The sequence below is a fragment of the Tauraco erythrolophus genome, chromosome 14, assembly GCF_009769465.1.
Source record: "Tauraco erythrolophus isolate bTauEry1 chromosome 14, bTauEry1.pri, whole genome shotgun sequence".
Taxonomy (NCBI): domain Eukaryota; kingdom Metazoa; phylum Chordata; class Aves; order Musophagiformes; family Musophagidae; genus Tauraco; species Tauraco erythrolophus.
Genome location: NC_141478.1, coordinates 22656104 through 22674330, shown reverse-complemented (window position 1 = coordinate 22674330; position 18227 = coordinate 22656104). Strand labels below are relative to the sequence as shown.

The 18227-nt window shown below is 43.2% G+C and overlaps 1 protein-coding gene across 4 annotated transcripts in view; it reads right to left on the bottom strand.

Annotated features, from left to right (window-relative positions):
• Positions 1-18227, bottom strand: part of MYO9A (myosin IXA) — a 156282-nt gene that overhangs the window by 72258 nt on the left and 65797 nt on the right. For all 4 annotated transcript variants that reach the window (XM_086620015.1, XM_086620018.1, XM_086620017.1 and 1 more), the window contains exon 9: positions 6427-6543. In XM_086620015.1, coding sequence (XP_086476141.1) covers positions 6427-6543 — 117 coding nt within the window. The remainder of the gene's footprint in view (positions 1-6426; positions 6544-18227) is intronic.

Sequence of the window (18227 nt, the reverse complement as noted above, 5' to 3'; positions counted from 1 at the left end):
CCTACAATCCACAAGACCTCCCTAAATTTCACTACATAAACCCAAGACTTCGAAGATAAAACCCTCACAATTCCAGAATCTTTATGGAATTACCACCACCAGCTTTCACCGGCGCTGCCCTGATGCTCTGTGGAAATAGTGAAGCCCCTGCCACGAGTCAACACTTGAACAAGGTTTTCAAGCTCTCACAAACATAATTTAATTGGAAATCACTTTTTTTTTCCCCCAAAGCTGGTTCATTTACTGTGTTGAAACGGCTACAAAATATATTTTAATGTGTGCGTGTAACTACATTTATAGAGCAAAATAAGAGACTTACGTATAGACAAAAATTGGCCATTTCAGTTATAAAAGAATCCTATTAAAAGTATTACATTTGGAAGTTCTCCTTTTATAATTTTTTGCTGACACCCAAAATTAAACACGCTCAGGCTGGTAAAATACAGACCTTAAAAAGAAAATTAAAAAAATCTGTATTTAACAAAATCACCGCTCGTACAAGATGAGGATGGTTAATTCCGCCGCGGTTGTTACACAGAGAAAACCAGCATTTTTCTCACATCACTGACTATGTGGGTAACTCCCAAACACCTCCAGAATACAAATTTTAAGATGTGGGTTTGTTTGGGTTTTTTTTTTTGCAGAGTTTCAGGCCAGAGAAATTAGGGCAGAGCTCTAATTGCAACCTCTGTTGCAGGAGGCAGCACCGCAGAACTCCCGAAAGAAAGAAGTCAACGCATGTAAGTTGGTAAAACTATTAAAAATGAGAAATTGGGAATTTATGGCTATTTTTCTGCTTTCTGGCCCCCAAAAAATATTTAATGGCATCTATGCAAAAGGGTTATATCAGTTTTTTCCACTGTAAAGCAGCACAAATCCACCAGTACAGAGTCGTTTCTTCCAGCAAGGTGGAAAAAAAATGATTTTATATTATTATATTGAGGTATGCGTAAATGAAATTATTTTGTTAAACTGCCTGACAAAAGCACAGAATCTGGCTGGTTTTAGGATGAAGTTTGCAGTCTGAAATTTAAGGAAAATGATCACAGGAATTTTACATTTACCAACCTTCTAATTCTTCTGTTTCAAAGTCACGCTTTGAACGAGTGCCACGAAATCAGGCAAAAATTGAAATATATAATTCAGACCTCAATTAGCCAAGTCCAGTTGGCGTGTTAATGCTGCTCTTTTATCAAAACTCACATTTAAAATTAACAAGTACGCAGCACGGAGAAGCCTGCAGCTGATGACTATTACTTACAACATCACATTTATAGCAAAATTCCTGTAATTAAAAGCGTCTATCTACAAGGATGCGTAAAATTTGGGCAAAATCCTGGCTTAGTAAGTGCTTTTTGGTTGAGATGATCAAAAGTGACCTCATGCTTCTCTACAAATGTCATAGGCGTGACATTTAACCGCCGAGCACGAGTTTTTAAGGGCTTTTGGCAGACGGTGGTCGTGAAGCTCCGTGCTCTCCGATTCCCAAAGCTCCAATAAACAGCGATCGTTGGAGCTGAGTTATGTCACCCCAGACGCACAGTGGTGATGTCATTCCACCAACGGAGGTATTTTTTGGCAAGCACAAACAGGTTTGCTTCAACTTCTAGGGAAAAGAATAAGTATGTTTTTAGTGTTCTTTTTTCATTTTGTATCTGTTTTAGAATTTTTTTAAAACTTGGCTTTTTTACAATATTCCAAAGCCAATACTGTAAAAAACAAAACAAAACCAAAAAAACCCACAAAAATCCCAAGCAAAAAACCATCACTGCTAAATCTAAAAGGACCACTCCAATCTCCATCATAACAACATACACGATGACCTATTATACAAAAATGTGAGGCAGTGATTTGCTACAAATGTGGAAGTTGGGACCTATAAATAATGCACAGGTGTGGATTAAACCTGTCGTGTGTTCGGCAATTCTTCCTCTGTTTCGGGTCACATAGCCAAGAATTAAGATTAATTTAATCAATTAATTTTAATTGATTAAATTTAAATGAGTTTTTTTTCATGGCCATAAACTTTTCCTGAATTCAACCATGAATTTTCATCCCAGCCATTAATTTAAATGAATTTTCTTCACGGCCATGAATTTACATTCAGCATCACCACGACGTACGCAGCGTCTCATCCGAAAACAGCAGCAGGGTTATTTTGGAAGGAATTAAGCCACTTCACAAGAACCAAATGGCAAAAGCTTTAAAAAAAAAAACAAACCTTGGAAGAAATGTCTTGTGATCCACCATGATCTACACTATATCATCGTTTCAAGCACCGAGATGGACTTCCAACAATTCTTAATTTATTTATGGAGGGGAAATTAAATAAGAAACTCTCTGAGGCTTAGTAATCTAGTTCTCGAGAGGAAGAAGAGCCTCCGGCCTCATTAATAAAAGTCAAATTTCAGACAGTTTGTAAGGGATCACGAGAACACAAAAGAAGCTAAAAGCAATGGAGAGAAGAGGAAGGAAAACGGAGAGTCGGAGTGATACCGACACGCAGCTGTGCTGTGAGCATAAACCAAGAATCATAGAATCATAGAATGGTTAGGGCTGGAAGGGACCTTCAAAGGTCATCTAGTCCAACCCCCCTGCAAGGAACAGGGATATCTCCAACTAGATCAGCTTGCTCAGGGCCTCGTCCAACCTGGCCTTGAACGTCTCCAGGGATGGAGCATCCACCACCTCTCTGGGCAACCTGTTCCAGCGTTCCAGTGTATCCAAGAAGTATCCAATAACTTATTCACAACTCGGTTTAGAAATAATAAGCTACGAATCCTGTCAGCAAGCAAGATAAGCCAAACCCCACTGTGTTTTCCCAAAATAATTCACTGTACGTTTAACTAAATTTGGATATCAAAGCTCTGATTTACATCTTGAAAAACTTGCTTGAAAAACAGTGGAAGAAGGACGGCCGGGTGTTTATTTTTTTTTTAGCCAGCTTCATCTTTTGATCTTCTCCTTACTGCTGACATCAAATAAACACACATATTGGGATATGAAAATTGTCTCCATTCCCACTGTCCCGAGTTCTCCTGGGGTTTGGACTTTGTTAGGATTTAGCTCTTCTTCCCACCTATCACCAAACCACCTAGTTCACCAGCAATTAAATAGGCTTAATTAGCTATAAATAGCCTCCTCGTCAAGTACCGTCTGCAGCGATGAATATTACATCCACCACTGGTTTGGTGGAGCATGAGTTTTGGTCAACGCGGTTGTCCTCGGTGGCTGGGGCAATGCTGCTTTGCCCCAGCAAAAGGATTTTTTAGATGCAGAGATGGTTGCACGTGTTTCCACAGCAGAGCGGAGAGTAAACCCAGATCTCCTGTACGTGCCGTATGTACATCTGTAAGTGTTTCTTGTCTTCTGTAACCTCCAGCCTTCTCGTCAAAACCTTGAGCTACCACAACCTTGGTAACTCTGATCAAGTCAACTTCTAGGAAGGTTATACAAGCTCTTCAAGAATGTTTCTGTAGGACAGCTGTGTACGACCACGGAAATCAAAATTTACACTCATGAAGAGACACCCTTTCATCTTCATTCTTCTCATCAGCTTCAGATGCAGTTCTCCTCCCTTATACGTTCTGAATTCAGACAGTTTTGAGTCTTATTTTACCTTGGCATACCAGAACTGTCATCTAAGAAAGCCCTCTGCCAAGAATCCATCATCTGACAACCTTCTGAACCTTCACAACCTGCAGGATTATTTCAAAATATATCTTAAAAGTCAGAGGAACATTGGTGGCAAGCGTGGGTTGGGATTAAGCAAGGACATTTGCTGCAGGGTGAGTCGCATATTGCTCACCCACTGCAAACTCGGGCGTCAGCAACCTTTCATGGTGAGGTGCAAGATTATATTTTCTTTCATAAATCAGAGACTCATCGTGTTCAAGTGACGTTTTTGAGGGAGCTGGTAGATGCCAGCAAGTAGATGTCATCCAAGTGCTGAGATCTTGCCTTGCACTGAGGACCTGTTCCCAGGGTCAGGAGATGTCCCTGCTCCCAGTCCACCTTCCAGTTACTCCCTGGTGTTGCCCAACCTCAAGACCACATATGGGAGGGTAGGAAGAATCTAGATCCTCAGCTGGGGTTTCTCCAAGCATGAGCTGAACAGGATTTCAAGAGGATCATGAAGTGGTAGGAAAAAACAAATTAATCAGCATGAACTCGTTCCTTCAGGGCAGAGAAGGGTGGTAATTGCTGGTTGGTGTCTCACCAGCAGCCACAGAGCCTGGGATGCCCTCAGACGCTTGCTGGCAGCAACGTTATTCCTTGAGGGCAAAGGAGCAGCTATTCCCAGCCCTGCCCAGTCCAAGCAGGAGCTTCTCCTCCCTCTGTGCTGGAAGGACCCAAATCGGGGGCTAAAAGAAGAGGTGAGGAGGTGACGTTGTAGAACAACTCAAGAGAAAATTGGCAAGTCAATGTTTAACGAAGCTGCTCTCTGCAGCTCCGTGCAACGCGTGTGAACTCTCTTCTTTAACCTCTCTACCCACAAAACGGGCAGGATTTGTGCATTTTCTTGATTTCTGGGGGAAAATTACATCAATGTTCATAGAGGACTCTGAAGATAAACCTAATTACGCTCCTGTCTCTAGAAGTACCTATTTCTTGGTATTTTGTGCACTACCTTCCCGTTTCAGAAAACCTGGCTCGTGTCCAGTCTGGGACTGCCTCTTGCTGGATCTCACCGCTGGTACGAGCCTGCACATTCCTGCAGCTCCGGGTCCTGGGAGTTTGCCAGCGGAGGCGGATCTGCTCTTGTGCAAGGGCAACGCTGCTCTCGGCTCACGGCGCTTGCTGCCTGACCTGGATCTCATTGCTACACCGTGCGATTTCAGGCCAAAAAAAACGAGTCAGAAAGTTGGGAATTGGGGATTCACAAGATGATGTAGGGAGATGGGTAAGGGGAAGGTCGTTCGGCTGCGCAGGAGTCTTGGCTGGAGGAAGCGGAGGGTTAATACGCAACGGCGACGCTGAAAAACAGCACAAATTTGGGCTGTTCTGGCTCTTACCTGCTGAGATTTGAGGTCGGGGAACCAAAGTTTAATGGTCCATAAACACCTGCGGTTGTGCCCTGCTGTTACAGACGTGCTGACTAAGCAAGCGACGGTGTCCCAGTCTGATTTTGTACTTAAATATTACGGAACAGATAATATTTGATAAAAATCATTGGCTCATGAACAAAAAATAAAGAATTAGTATTTGAGATGCATTTCCTTGTCCAAATGAATCCACCTTTTCCACTTCATCAGATACATAAACAGTTGTTTTTTTTTTTCCTGACAGCCCAGACAAACTTTTGATGACTTGGAAACAACAAAAAAAATCAGGAAAGAACACGACATTTTTGGTAAAAAAAAAACAGAGGGAGAGGAAGTATGTGCAGTCAGAAGACACGCTGGATGTTACCCACTTCAACGACCTTTCTTGCCAGAAGGGCATATCACCACATTTTATACTCATGGATTTATTTCCAGCCTATAATTACGCTCCGCAAAGGATTTCTAAGGAGTTAAATACAGGACCGGTCACTCTGCAAACCTCTGCAACGTCTGTCCTACGGTGTAATTCAAACGTCAAGTTAGTGCTTAGCAAAACAACCCTCCTTCTGGCAGCTGTGGCTTCAGCTCGGATGTATGACCCCCCCTAAAAAAAAAAAAAAAACAAAACACAAGCTGCTGGCCCGTGCCCAGAACTTCCAAGCCAAGGGTAGCTGGCGAGCTGCAAGCACGTGCGTGCACGGACGCATCCGTACACCCGTGCTTTTTGGGGTCTGCATCCCCCCTTCCGCTGCAATGAGGGTGGATGATACACATGAGGTTTTGGAGAGGATGTCCAGGGTCGTGGCATCCAGCCCCTGCTATGGCAGGAAACATCATGTCAACCCTTCCATGGATTCTTCACGGTTCGGCACCACGCCGACGTCGCTCTTCCCATCACGACCTTTTTTTTCCCGCTAATCTCACTTTTCTGCTCGTTACAGATGTGCTACCTCAGTACCTACCGACACCACAGCTTGGTCACCTTCTCTAACCATTTTTAGGGAGTAATTTCGTCAAAACACCTGGTGTTAGCAAGATTTCCCTTTTCTTCCCCTCAATTATATACAGTCCCGGAGTTTTACACACAAGGAGGAAAATTATTTGGCGTTGCTCCTGGAAGGGGGTGGGGGAACAGGCTTTTGTGGCTACAACAAAACCTTTTCCCCAGCTGCTTTGAGGATATTTTATTCGAAATGCTTCACCCTTCTTGGCTCAGTAAATGTCACTTAAAATAATGATGTACTCGGTCTAAAATATTCACCGAGGCACAACTAACTTTGAGTTAAGCGACGTGCCGTTAGGAGCTTGCGTAAGGTTTTATCCCGTAGTTACCTATTTTAAAAACGCAAGAGCGTGGCCAACAGAGCTGGCGAGACGTTACCTTGGTGCTTTCCTCCATGTCCTTGGAGTTGAGGAGCGCGTGGTTAATTCGGAACACGATCCAGTCGAACAGGGCGCTGTACAACGATTTCGCCATGGAGTTCCGCACCGTCACAGCCTGAAAGAGAAAAGAAAAAAGGCGACTGGAAACGTATTCCCGCTCTGCACTAAAATGGGTTTCGCTTCTCAAGCTCCCCCGTCCAACTTTCGTGTTTCGCCCCTGCCAAAGCTTTTGTCTACTATTTTAATTTACGCCGCGTACGCCAACGGCGCTGAGGCCATCGGGAGTTGGTTGCGATCCCGGGGCCATGAGATGCGCGCCCGGACTTTGGCTTGGTTTCCTTGGGTGCATTCAAGCGGATGATGCATGAGATGACACCGTAAATCCCATCGCTGGTGGCGAAAGGGAAAAAAGAAAATGAATATATATAAAAAAAAAAATCATAAAAAATATATATATTTAACTTCACCAAGATCCTTGAAGAGTTTATTCGAGGAGGAGGAAAGAGGAGGGTGGATGTCACACAGCAACAATAGCGAGCGATGCTGGAGCAGCACCCGGTACCAGCAGAAGGGTTACGAAAGGGGACGCTAAAACCTCTAGAGCAAACGCGTGAGCGTTACCGAAAACTTGAAGTTTTCCAGGTACTGCCAACGGGAGCTATGAAACACGGCAGGGAGATTCACCACTCCTCCAATAGTTCTTCTGGAATGAGGAATATCCCCCACGGCAGGGGGGTTGGAACTGGATGATCTTTGAGGTCCTCTCCCAACCCAAACCCTTCTATGATTCATTCTATATTCTGATACTTTTCTTTCCACCTTTTAATAAAGGCTATAGGGGACTTGCAGGACATCACCACTGAATTTTTCCCTTTTTTTCTGAAGTACATGAGGGTTAGCATCAAGCCTGCACCACCCCAGCATTGTCCAGATTCCTCCAGGGATGTGCAAGGTGAGCTATGAGCCGTCGCTCTCCTCTTCCTAAGATGGGCTCAGCTACATGGCAAGCTGGGAGGCCCGTGAAGAGCTGCTCACGTGGCTATGTTTGAGACTCAAAAAAGTGATCAACATCCCAGATCTCAAATCCTTCTATAATTATTTTTCGAAGCGATGGTTGTATTGTAAGAGCTGGTAGGAAACCCCTGGCAAAGCAACATACAGAGAATAAAGGGGGCTGGCGCACATGTACACATGGATCTCATCTGCAAATTTGTTGGCTCTTTATAATCATAAGGATTATTATTATAATCCCTGCCATAGGTGGGGACATCTTCCACTACACCGGGTTGCTCAAAGTCTCATCCAACCTGGCCTTGAACACTTGTAGCCCCTTTAGGTACTGGAAGGTGCTGGAAGGTCTCCCCAGAGCCTTCTCTTCTCCAGGCTGAACAGCCCCAACTCTCTCAGCCTGTCTCCATAGCAGAGGTGCTCCAGCCCTCGGATCATTTTTGTGGCCTCCTCTGGACCTGCTCCAACAGCTCCACGTCCTTCTTGTGTTGGGGACCCCAGAGCTGAACGCAGCACTGCAGGGGAGGGGGGAGGGCGTGTCTCACGAGAGCAGAGCCAATTTCTTCTCTCCATCGTATCAACAAATCCAGATAATTCCTCAAGAAACACACCATCATAGTGGACTTGGGTCAGCGTAAACAGCACTTCACCCTGCAAACTCTCGTAGACGACGAAATGCGGTGGGGCCGAAACTGGGACACTTGCTTTGCTTCATGGCACGTGCAGTCTCCTGCTCTCAGAATTTCCACTGTGCACACAGCAAAGAAATCTTGTTTCGGACACCCAAGTTACTCCAACGCTGCTGGGTGCTATGGGGTCCCACCAAAATAGGCTCTTCAAGTTCACCTCCCCATGCTGTGGTGGGTCTGCTCATGGGGAGCAACGTCCACCAGTGCTGGGAATGAAGCTCATGGTACTCAACATCCACGGCACCACAAGCCTACAGCAACCAACATCCACGGTACCCAAACCACCACCAGCTTTCTAAAATGAGATATTTTTAATTGGCTTGAAGAATTGAAGACAGCACTTTGCCTTCATGCAACATTCATCTATAAAATACCAGCAGAGACATTAATCTATTTTATCTGACTGAAGTTTTGTTGTTTTTTTTTTTCCTTTTCAATAAAGTATTTATTCTCTAGACTGGATCCTGGATGGCGTTACATCACAGATAAAGCCCCTAACAATCCTAAATAGATGTCGATCTCCCAAATCTGAGGACTGTCAGGGATTATTATTTCCTTTCAAATTAAGGAGCTGATGCAACGCCAAGACAATTCACAATATTCTTCTTGCAATTATGAGTTTGTTACTCAGGAAAGGATTGTACCACGTGCTTACGTTCACTCCGCTGCAGCAGAGCATTTAAAGTAAGTGCTTAAAGATTTGTCCTCGTATTTCCTTGGGTGTTCATTAATTCTTGTATTTATTATCCTACATATATTAAATGTGAATATTCTCTGAAACATATAGCACATATCACATACGGCTTATCCTCAGGTAGTCACCTACAGCTTCTCGTCTCTTCTGCAAGTCTCGTTACGTGACATTTAAGCAGATCTGGAACACCGTGGAGCTCATCAAACCATTTTTATTTCGCTCACAAAGCAAAACGAAAATAGCTCCTGCAACGCCAAAACAAATCTCGCGGGGATCAAAGCGAGCTCAACGTCTTGCACACACGCGGAAATATTGCTGATGTGAGAACAAGACAGATCAAACGCGCCTTAACTCGGTGGTTCAGGAAATAAGCCGAAGACAAGGTTTTAATCAGTAGGTATCCTGCTTATCAGGCTAGCAAGGACATATATTTTATTTATTATATGCTAGAAAGGTCACCTGTTGGGGTTGGCCAACTTTTGTTAAGATCCTGATAGAAGATATTTCATAGAATCATAGAATGGTTTGGGTTGGAAGGGACCTCAAAGATCATCCAGTTCCAACCCCCCTGCCATGGGCAGGGACACCTTCCACTACACCAGGTTGCCCAAAGCCTCATCCAGCCTGGCCTTGAACACTGCCAGGGATGGGGCAGCCACAACTTCTCCGGGCAACCCGTTCCAGTGCCTCAACACCCTCAGAGTGAACCCCTACTTGGGGTTCTTCGCAAGACTGCATTGTCAAATTAATCGGCCTGAAAGTTTCCATGATAGGCACTGGATCCAGGCTACCTTAAAAATAGCTACACTTTTGGAAACATCTTCTGCCAAAAGGAACAAGGGGAAGACAGACTTAAGAATTAAAATCTCTCTTTGAAGTGTTTTGGAGGAAGGACTTTGAGTTTCGGCAGCGACAGCCTGTGTTTTAGAGACATCAAAAGATATAATCTAAGAAAACCAAATTTGCTCAAATTAAAAGCCTCTGTAAAACTACACGTTCAGTAGATTCTTGACTCTTGAAGATTACAAACTCTCTAAGCACGTACGAGCGCATCTTCTGTCTGCTGCCATCCTTACAGCATAGAATCATAGAATCATAGAATCATAGAATCGTTAGGGCTGGAAGGGACCTTCAAAGGTCATCATCACCATCACTTCCCACTCCAGGGTCAGGACTTCTTACTTCTGCTATTCTGCACTCAGCTGAGATTTGAAACTCGGAGTAAAGGTCTTTTTCTGCTGCTGTTATTCCAAATATTTGCTGGTACTCGGATAATCCAGGGAAAACAGAAGAGTTAGAACCCTCCCAAAACTTGGAATGGAAAAAAAATCGGGAATCAAGTGAACAGAAGAGGTGTTAATACTCTAATTTCGGTCTGCTTTAAAAAAAAATAATTGAAAATCAAAATATTCTTCCCTTCTACTAAAAAAATAGTTCTGCTGGTTGCAACAAAATTCCAAACCCCACTATATTTAAAAATTATTATTATCTATGCAACTTTAATTTTACAGGTTTCTTTGCTCTAACAACGTCATCTTCACATTACACAGTCCCACGCTTCCTTCTCCCACCGAAGCCATGACTCATGAAGAGTCAAAACCAGAAAAAAGCTGTATGTGATGATGTAAAAGGGTGGTATTTTAATATACTTTTTTTTTTCCCCCCACTGCTTTTTTAAAAAAAAAATACAAATCTAAGGGAGCACTTGCCCTCAGCTCACTACAAGCTGCCAGTTGAATTTTATAGCTTTAAATATTGAAAAATATTTCATATTTAATACTGCCACAACTGCAGTGGTTCACAAGCAGATGGGTCCCTTTGCTGTCAAGCTCTGGCACTGGATGTACCAACTCTGGAAAAGCTCATTAGAAAAAACTCTTCTTTTTTCCAATTTCTTTTCAAACCTCAGGTCTTTTCCCTGAGTGTCTCCCTGGACCTTCTTGGAGATGCAGGACTGCAAGAAATAGTAAAAGTCAGGCTTGTATTAGTGTGAAATCCGCGTTGGCATCGCAGTGTCACAGATCTTCTAGACTCTGGACTTAGTCCTGGAGTGATAACCAGGAGAAATCTCCAGCTCTTTCACCCCAATATGGTATCAAGCAAGGTCCAGGCTATTGTTGTGGGGGCAACACCAGCATTTAAGAGATATTTATCTAGGAGCATGCAATCTACTGGGGAACCTTCTATCCTCCCAAAAATTCTTGAATTTTGGCTGCCCAGAGAAGTTGTGGCTGCCCCATCCCTGGAGGTGTTCAAGGCCAGGCTGGATGAGGCTTTGAGCAACCTGGTGTAGTGGAGGGTGTCCCTGCCCATGGCAGGGGGGGTGGAACTAGGTGATGTTGAAGGTCCCTTCCAACCCAAACCATTCTGTGATTCTATGAACTGAGCACAGGCTGCCATCAAGGTGGTCTGTCACAACTGAGCTCAGCTGACTTTTTATTTATACGGTTGGATGAGTTTGGTGCTCAGTGAAGGCTTAATTGAAGGTACCCTTACCAAAAATAGCTCTTGATTTCATCTTCTTGACAGAGCCCAGCAGAGAAGAGATGCCAAGCTCTGCCTTAATTTTGGACATCGCCTCCTTGTAAAACCAACAGATGACTTCACAACGTGAAGAGATGCCCACGTACCACCAGGCAGAGTCCTTGGTCTTCTTTCTGCTGACTCCAGCTTTTCCCCTTCCAGTGCTGCAGCAGATCCTGAAGGCCACAGCGGTGACCTGCCCTCCTGGCAGATGCCCAGTTAACCTTTTATAGATATTTTTGCATGATTTGCTGGGATAAGAAGTTCTCCAGCTTGCAGCCAGCGATCCTTATCGGATTCAGTGTTTATACTGTTGACTAACCTAATATATGAGCGAGAGTGAGCAACAGTTCAATTCTAACAACAAAAACTCAAATATTTGTAAGTTTTTCAGACTAAGGGGAATAAATAAAGCCTGCAGAACAGAGGATGGGTGGAAACCAATGCTGAATGGCTTTGAAAGGCAAAGAGCACTGGTTTATCACACATAATTGCGGCCACATCCCAGTGACTGCACACCCCAGCTAGCAGAAGGCAAACAGATCCTGCTGAAGAAAAAGCCATCAAGAGACTGCTGGAAGGCACGTGGTTTTAATCAGAGACTTCCACAGCCAAGATGAGCATTTCTGGAGTGCCTACCCCACTATCTCCAGCAAGATCCAGAGCGATATTGAAATGCAAAAGCCAGATGCTCTCTGTAATTACTCCGTCCAAACCAAACCAACCGTAGACCGTACCTGGAACAGCAACCAGCCTCTGACATTCAACTTTAACCATTTTGGACACAAACAAAAACATAGCGTGAAGGACTCTTGGTACCAGCATAAACACTTCCACTAACATTTTGTTCAAAACAAGGCTGCATAAAATAAATAACCATTTCTGTGCAGTGCATCACTCGACACGGAGGCTCAGAAAATTAGAATAAGGCAGAAGCAAAGCAAAGCTCATCACTTTAGTTATCACTCAGGAAGAGCATTATATCGATGCGCCGATCAATTCTGGGTAGGAAATGATTCCCAAGTGGTATTTAAGAGCCAGCTACAGACCTCTAAAGACTTCAAACATCTTAGCTCGTTGAGAGATCTGCTCATCTTCCCTCACCGCTAATGCAAAGGATGACATAGACTGAGCCTGGATAAACAGAACAGAAAGGGTGGGTGATGGATTATTGGTTACCGGCAGCTCTTATGACCAGTTCATTAAAAAAAGCAATATTATATTCTAGCAGCCACTGAGTTTGCTTGAGAGGAATGCTGAGCATCACTCCATCACTACTACATCCCAAGCGTAGGAAGCACCACATGCTCCTCTACAGAAAAGTGAGGTAGAAAAACAAAAAAAGACCTTTAACGCAGGCGTACTGGAGAGCAGCAATCTATTTTGGGTCATTATTGGAAAAAACACATCTTGTGAGAGGTGCATGTGCCCAGAGTTGGGTTTTTGCACCCCATTTCCTAAGTACTGACTCAGTTAATGAGAAGTGAACTTAAAAAGTAGAACTGAAGAGTAAGAGTAAGCACCAAACTGAATTAAAGCCCTAATTAGAATTAAAATCCCGTAAGGTTTATTATCTGTGACAGTGCATAACCTTTATCCTACTTCTTCAGCATTATCTAAATCTATAAAACATCCATAAAGACACATCGAACGATTCAGTTGGTCAACACGATGTTACTACATCTTCAACAATTTTTGGTCAACATAATGCTGTTAAATCCCAATTTTTCACCAGAGGATAACATAGATGTGGGAGCAAAGGTCAGTGCACTCACTCCAGATTTTCTAAAAGCTATGACTCCTTGAGAACAGGATGCTTAACTGCCACTTCTCAGGCACAACTCTGGAAAATTCATTGGATCTAGAAGAGAAAACTTGTTAGAAGACAACGATGACTCGTTGCCTTCTTGTTAGCCTAGAAGAAGACTTCTTGTCTTCTTGTTAGCTGAGAAGAAGACTTGTTGCCTTCTTGTTAGCCGAGAAGAAGACTCGTTGCCTTCTTGTTAGCCTACAAGACTTGTTTCTTCGCCGTTAGACCTGTTGCCTTGTTGGTCACGGTCCATTCTTCGTCCAGTTTTTCAGGATTTCCCCTAGAAACTGCGTGTCTGTCTCACGATGGACACGATCAACATTCGTTGCTCCCACTGGATAAACCCATTGCCATCATCTGTGTTCCCTACAAATGTGAAATTCCCACCCATCCCAAAAAAGTCTTTATAAGCAACTCCTTGTAAGCTTCCCGATGAGAACTTGCAACAATCTCCAAAAACTTCTTTGTTAAAATAGGAATGATCTTGAGACAGCTGTAGAAACTACCTCTGGGTTCTTCCTCTCCTCGGAACCCAACAGCTCTTCCGTAACACATACATGAACACACATGGGTGAGGGTGCTTCCTGTCTCTGGGAAGAAAACGAGCCAAGCACACTCTCCTTTCAGACCCATATCCACAAATATTTACAAAAAACAATGAGAGTAATTCCAAGATGGCAAGAAACGTTTTTTTCTGAGCGTGAAGTTTGCAAGACTTGATGTCAAACACAGAGACACGAGTTCAGTCAGTTAAGTGAAGTCAGCACCACAAAATATGTTTTCTGCTCGTGTATAATAGAAACAGAGATTTCTCTTCTCTTCAGGAAATAAGATATGAACACGGGAAGGAAGGAAATATCCCCTTCTCCCTTAGGGCCTTTGATAGACTTCCTATAATTTCTATACAAGGATGAAAGGTGCTTCCAATGAAATATTCAGGGGAGGAAAAAAATAGAAAAAAGCAGCACTAGGATTCTTCCTCTTCAGGAAATCCCTCCAAAAATCAAATTTGTATATATCTTTTTAGTGGCTCTATGGGAGCTTTGTTTGTTTGTTATTATTTTTTAATATGTGGAATAAATTTTCAGTGCGGTACTCAATGAATCAATCGGCGTTTCTGGCACTAAAGCCCAGGAATGTGTTGATATCCTATCAAAAAAACTAATTTAGTGAGCTTTTATCATACACAAGATTTGATTCTTGTTATCATTTGATGTCTGGTTTAAACTCCTCATCAGCCATTTCCATTTTCCCCCTATTTACTCTCTAAGGTGAAATTTGGCTTCGTAATTACATTCGTACTTACTGTAACACAAATGACTTATTCCAAGATGACTCAAAGGAAAAACCACATTTTAATACCTACTGAATTTTGCCCATGGTATTTACCTAACATTTTCTCATGATGCCTCCCTCCTTCAATCACTTCTGCGGGTTTCAGCAAGATATATATCACAGAGCTCTTCCAGCTGGTACAAAGAACTAACTCCGTCCCAGCTGAAACCAGGACACAAACGGGGAAAAAATATCAGGGAAAAAAAGTGTATTTCTTTTCTTATTTGACTCCAAGCATCTATTCAACAAAATTATGTGGCATGCATCAGTAAGTGATGAAATAAATTAATTTCTATTCTAAAAAAAAAATCCATATTTATCTCTTTTTAAAAAAAAATATATATATATTAGCAATGCTTAGCAATGAAGAGCTTTACTACTACTAGGGACAGGATTTATCTGAGATTAGAACAAGCAAAACCAAGAGCAATTCAATAATGATTTGTATCTCATAAAGGGATCTAATGAACCGGAACGGAAGCCAAACCTCCGGTCTCGGTACGTCTTGGACACGCAGTCAGTAGAAAACAGCACACGTAGGCATCTTGGTGATGACAATCTCTGCAGAATCATAAATTACATGATTCAATACAAGAGACTCAAGATATACTTTTATTTGACTAGGGCTTAGAGGTGCCAGCTACTAATAAGAGTGCTAGTCTTGGAGAAGTAGCTACCACGTGTACTAAAATACTATTAAAATCTCATTTTTATCTGTCGGTGCTCCACGAGGCCTGAAAAAAATCCATATGGAAGGTGGCTTTAGCTTGGGTTTGTAGTTGTACGGACAGCAGAGCAACTGCTGAGGGATGGTTGGTTGGGTCTGTCACTCCCGAGATGGAGTAACATCTAAGGAAGGGTGAGATTTGTAGCTGTGAAGAAGAGTTAAATTAGGGAATGAGCGGAAGGAAAAGGAGGAGGAAGGTGATGAAGTATAGCAGCACCACGTATAAAACCTGCCGGCGCATCGCATCCTCTCCATGGCTCACCACCAAAGCTGGGAGAACGCTGCAGGATTTGAGAAAAATAGATGAAAACCTGGAAGTCGTTGGAATTTGCCAAGGTCTAAATCCCTCTTTTTGTCCAAACGCAGGTTTTAGTGGCTCGCTCTTATCTCCCCCCAGGTTCAGCCTACTCAGTGGGTCCCAAGTCACACTCGTGTGCGCACAGAGAATTACAGCTTCCTGCTCTTCCGCTCGCTTTCCGTTTATTCCCCGATACGTCGGGCGCCTGGTCGACATCCGCAGCCGTGTCCTGCGGCGGGAGGCAGATGAAGCAGCTTTTGTGGTTCCCCTTTGGGTCACGGGACGCAGGCTGAGACAGGCAGGGTTAGCTTTTTTTTTTTAAACAGAGACTTAACACCCAGAGGAAAGCTCTCTTGCAGGATACCAGACTCGAGCCTAATCCCTGTCTTGGCATCAAGGAATATTATATCATAGTGGGGCTGGATAAGTATGATGTAATTTTCCATACTCATATTTTATCTTAGCGTCATATTAAAATCCCGTCGTTCTCACGTTTGCTTTTCCTAAGAGGAAGCATTAACCCATCATGCTGACTCCAGCCTCCAAAAAGTGTTTTTGTTATTTTCGTATTTATCTATTATTTGATTAGTTTTGTGTTGGATTAAGGAGGAGGAAAAACATCTTTAAAAGCATCGTCGGAAGAAGAGGAGCGACAAAAGCAGGAGGAGTCTAATTACAAAAAGGAAAAGTTGATTTAAAAATGCTATAAACCTTCCTGCAAAGGCTCATTTTTCTGTTTTATTTCTACAAATGTACCTGCAAAAAACGTACCCCAAAAAGTCCACACTAAACTTTGCACTACCACAACTGCTGGATCCTGCCTTCCCGGCCGGCTGCCACGTCCCGGCAGAAACCTTCCACTATCACCCCGGAGCCGGGAGGCAGCGGGATGTCCTGCCAATGGATTTTATCCAAGAGATGCAAGTGTCAATGATGTTTTCCAGAACTTCTGGGTGGATTTTACAATGCGAAAAAAATAGACTGGAATGTCGTTACGGCACAACACCGAACCGTTCTCCAATACAAGGCTGAAATAAGAAGGCACTGAAGAATCTTTTTCACTAAACCACTTATAAAGTTTTCAGACTCAGGTTTTTTTGGGTACTAATTTCTGACTTCACATATCAAACATCTTTTTTTAATTCTTCTTGTGCTCTCCTTTCTCTACTATCCGTTTCCTAGAACCTTCCACGAACACCTTCCTTGGACCAGTATCTCAGTACCTTCACAATCACCTTGCCTGGACAAAGGTCCATCTCCAACTCGCCAGCCTATATCACTCAGAGCTATTTTTAGATTTTTAGGGGCTCTCCCAAACCATGCCAACGTTCTTCCCCAAAATTCCCAACCGCAACGGGAGAAGTCAATGGGTTTGTCCAATGAGACAATCTTCCTGCATCAATCTATCATCAAGTTGACAAGAAAGTCCTTCAGAGCTACCAGCTTACCTGCTCCTCTGGGAAATAAGAAAGCCAACCTTTGTCATTAATAATTCAAATTATTATTAAAAACATTTTTGATGTCATTGCACTCATTTCAACGTGGGTTAATGTGTTCATCCTGATGTTGCTCTGTCTTGCATACGTTAGCGTGTCGTTCCTGTGCTAACACGACTCCTGAGGAATAACATGGGAACTGCTCCTGCAACCTTCCTCCTCCTTCCTCATCCTCCCGTAGTCAGACGGAGGTAAAATGGGGAAAACAAAGCGGAAAATCTGAAACGAGGACAACATCTTCTGTGGGCGGTGAGGATCCACCTATTTTATCTCAGCTGGTGGTAGGCAGGACTTGGAAGGCGACAAATGGGAGACCTGTCATCCCCATCACGGACGAGATCCTGCCTGCTGTTTATTTTTAGAGATGTTTAGAGAAAGTCCCCGTCTACAATATCCTCATGGCGCAGCTGAGTATCTGTAACACGCTGCGGTCACGCTTTTCAGAAAAAAGCCAAAACCAAACAAAACCAACAAAAACCTTAGTTAGCGATTTTCTCAAAGTCTCAACTGTGGAGCCATGCGGTCACAAGCGTCATCTTCCTAAAAAGATTTCAATCAAAGCCTTCAGCTTTCCGAGTTGGACAGTGTAGGTAGAAAACGTCCTCTGTAACACATCAAAAGAAACAAACAAAAAATCCCTCTCTTCCTGAAATCAAACTTTTCCAGAAAACAAGTCTGTGGTTCTCGCTTCTCCGTGCGGAGGAAAGGATGGCATGGAGCATCTCTACTGAAATGTGCTCACCTAGAGCAATCATGAGCCCACCATAAAGAGCTGCAGAAGAACAGAGTCACCAGGCAGCCAGATCTGAAGGGTCTGCTGAGGGCAAAGGTTTCAAACATTCTTCTTTCAAACAAAGAAGTGTTTTCCTCCACCTATGTTCATCCAGACAGCTGTTCCTTGCATTTTGAAGAGCAAAATGAGCAACCTAATCCCATGAAAAAAGTTTCTTTTGAAGTTCTACACTGACAAGTCAGCCTTATGTCCTGAGGGAGAAACACTTGCTTGGCTCTTAAAAGCTTTGTGGGGTTTCAGTTCTACTCTACTAATATTTTTCTGTTAATTCTGAACACACTCATCAACGTAGCAGGTCTTCAAAGGATCCTGCTAAGCTCCTGACGCTAATCACCCGTGGTGACAACGAGTCTCCTAAGCTAATGGGGTTTGGTATAAGTAGGTGCTCCCAGCGGTTTCGCTGCTTTCTATTCCATTAAGCGTCTC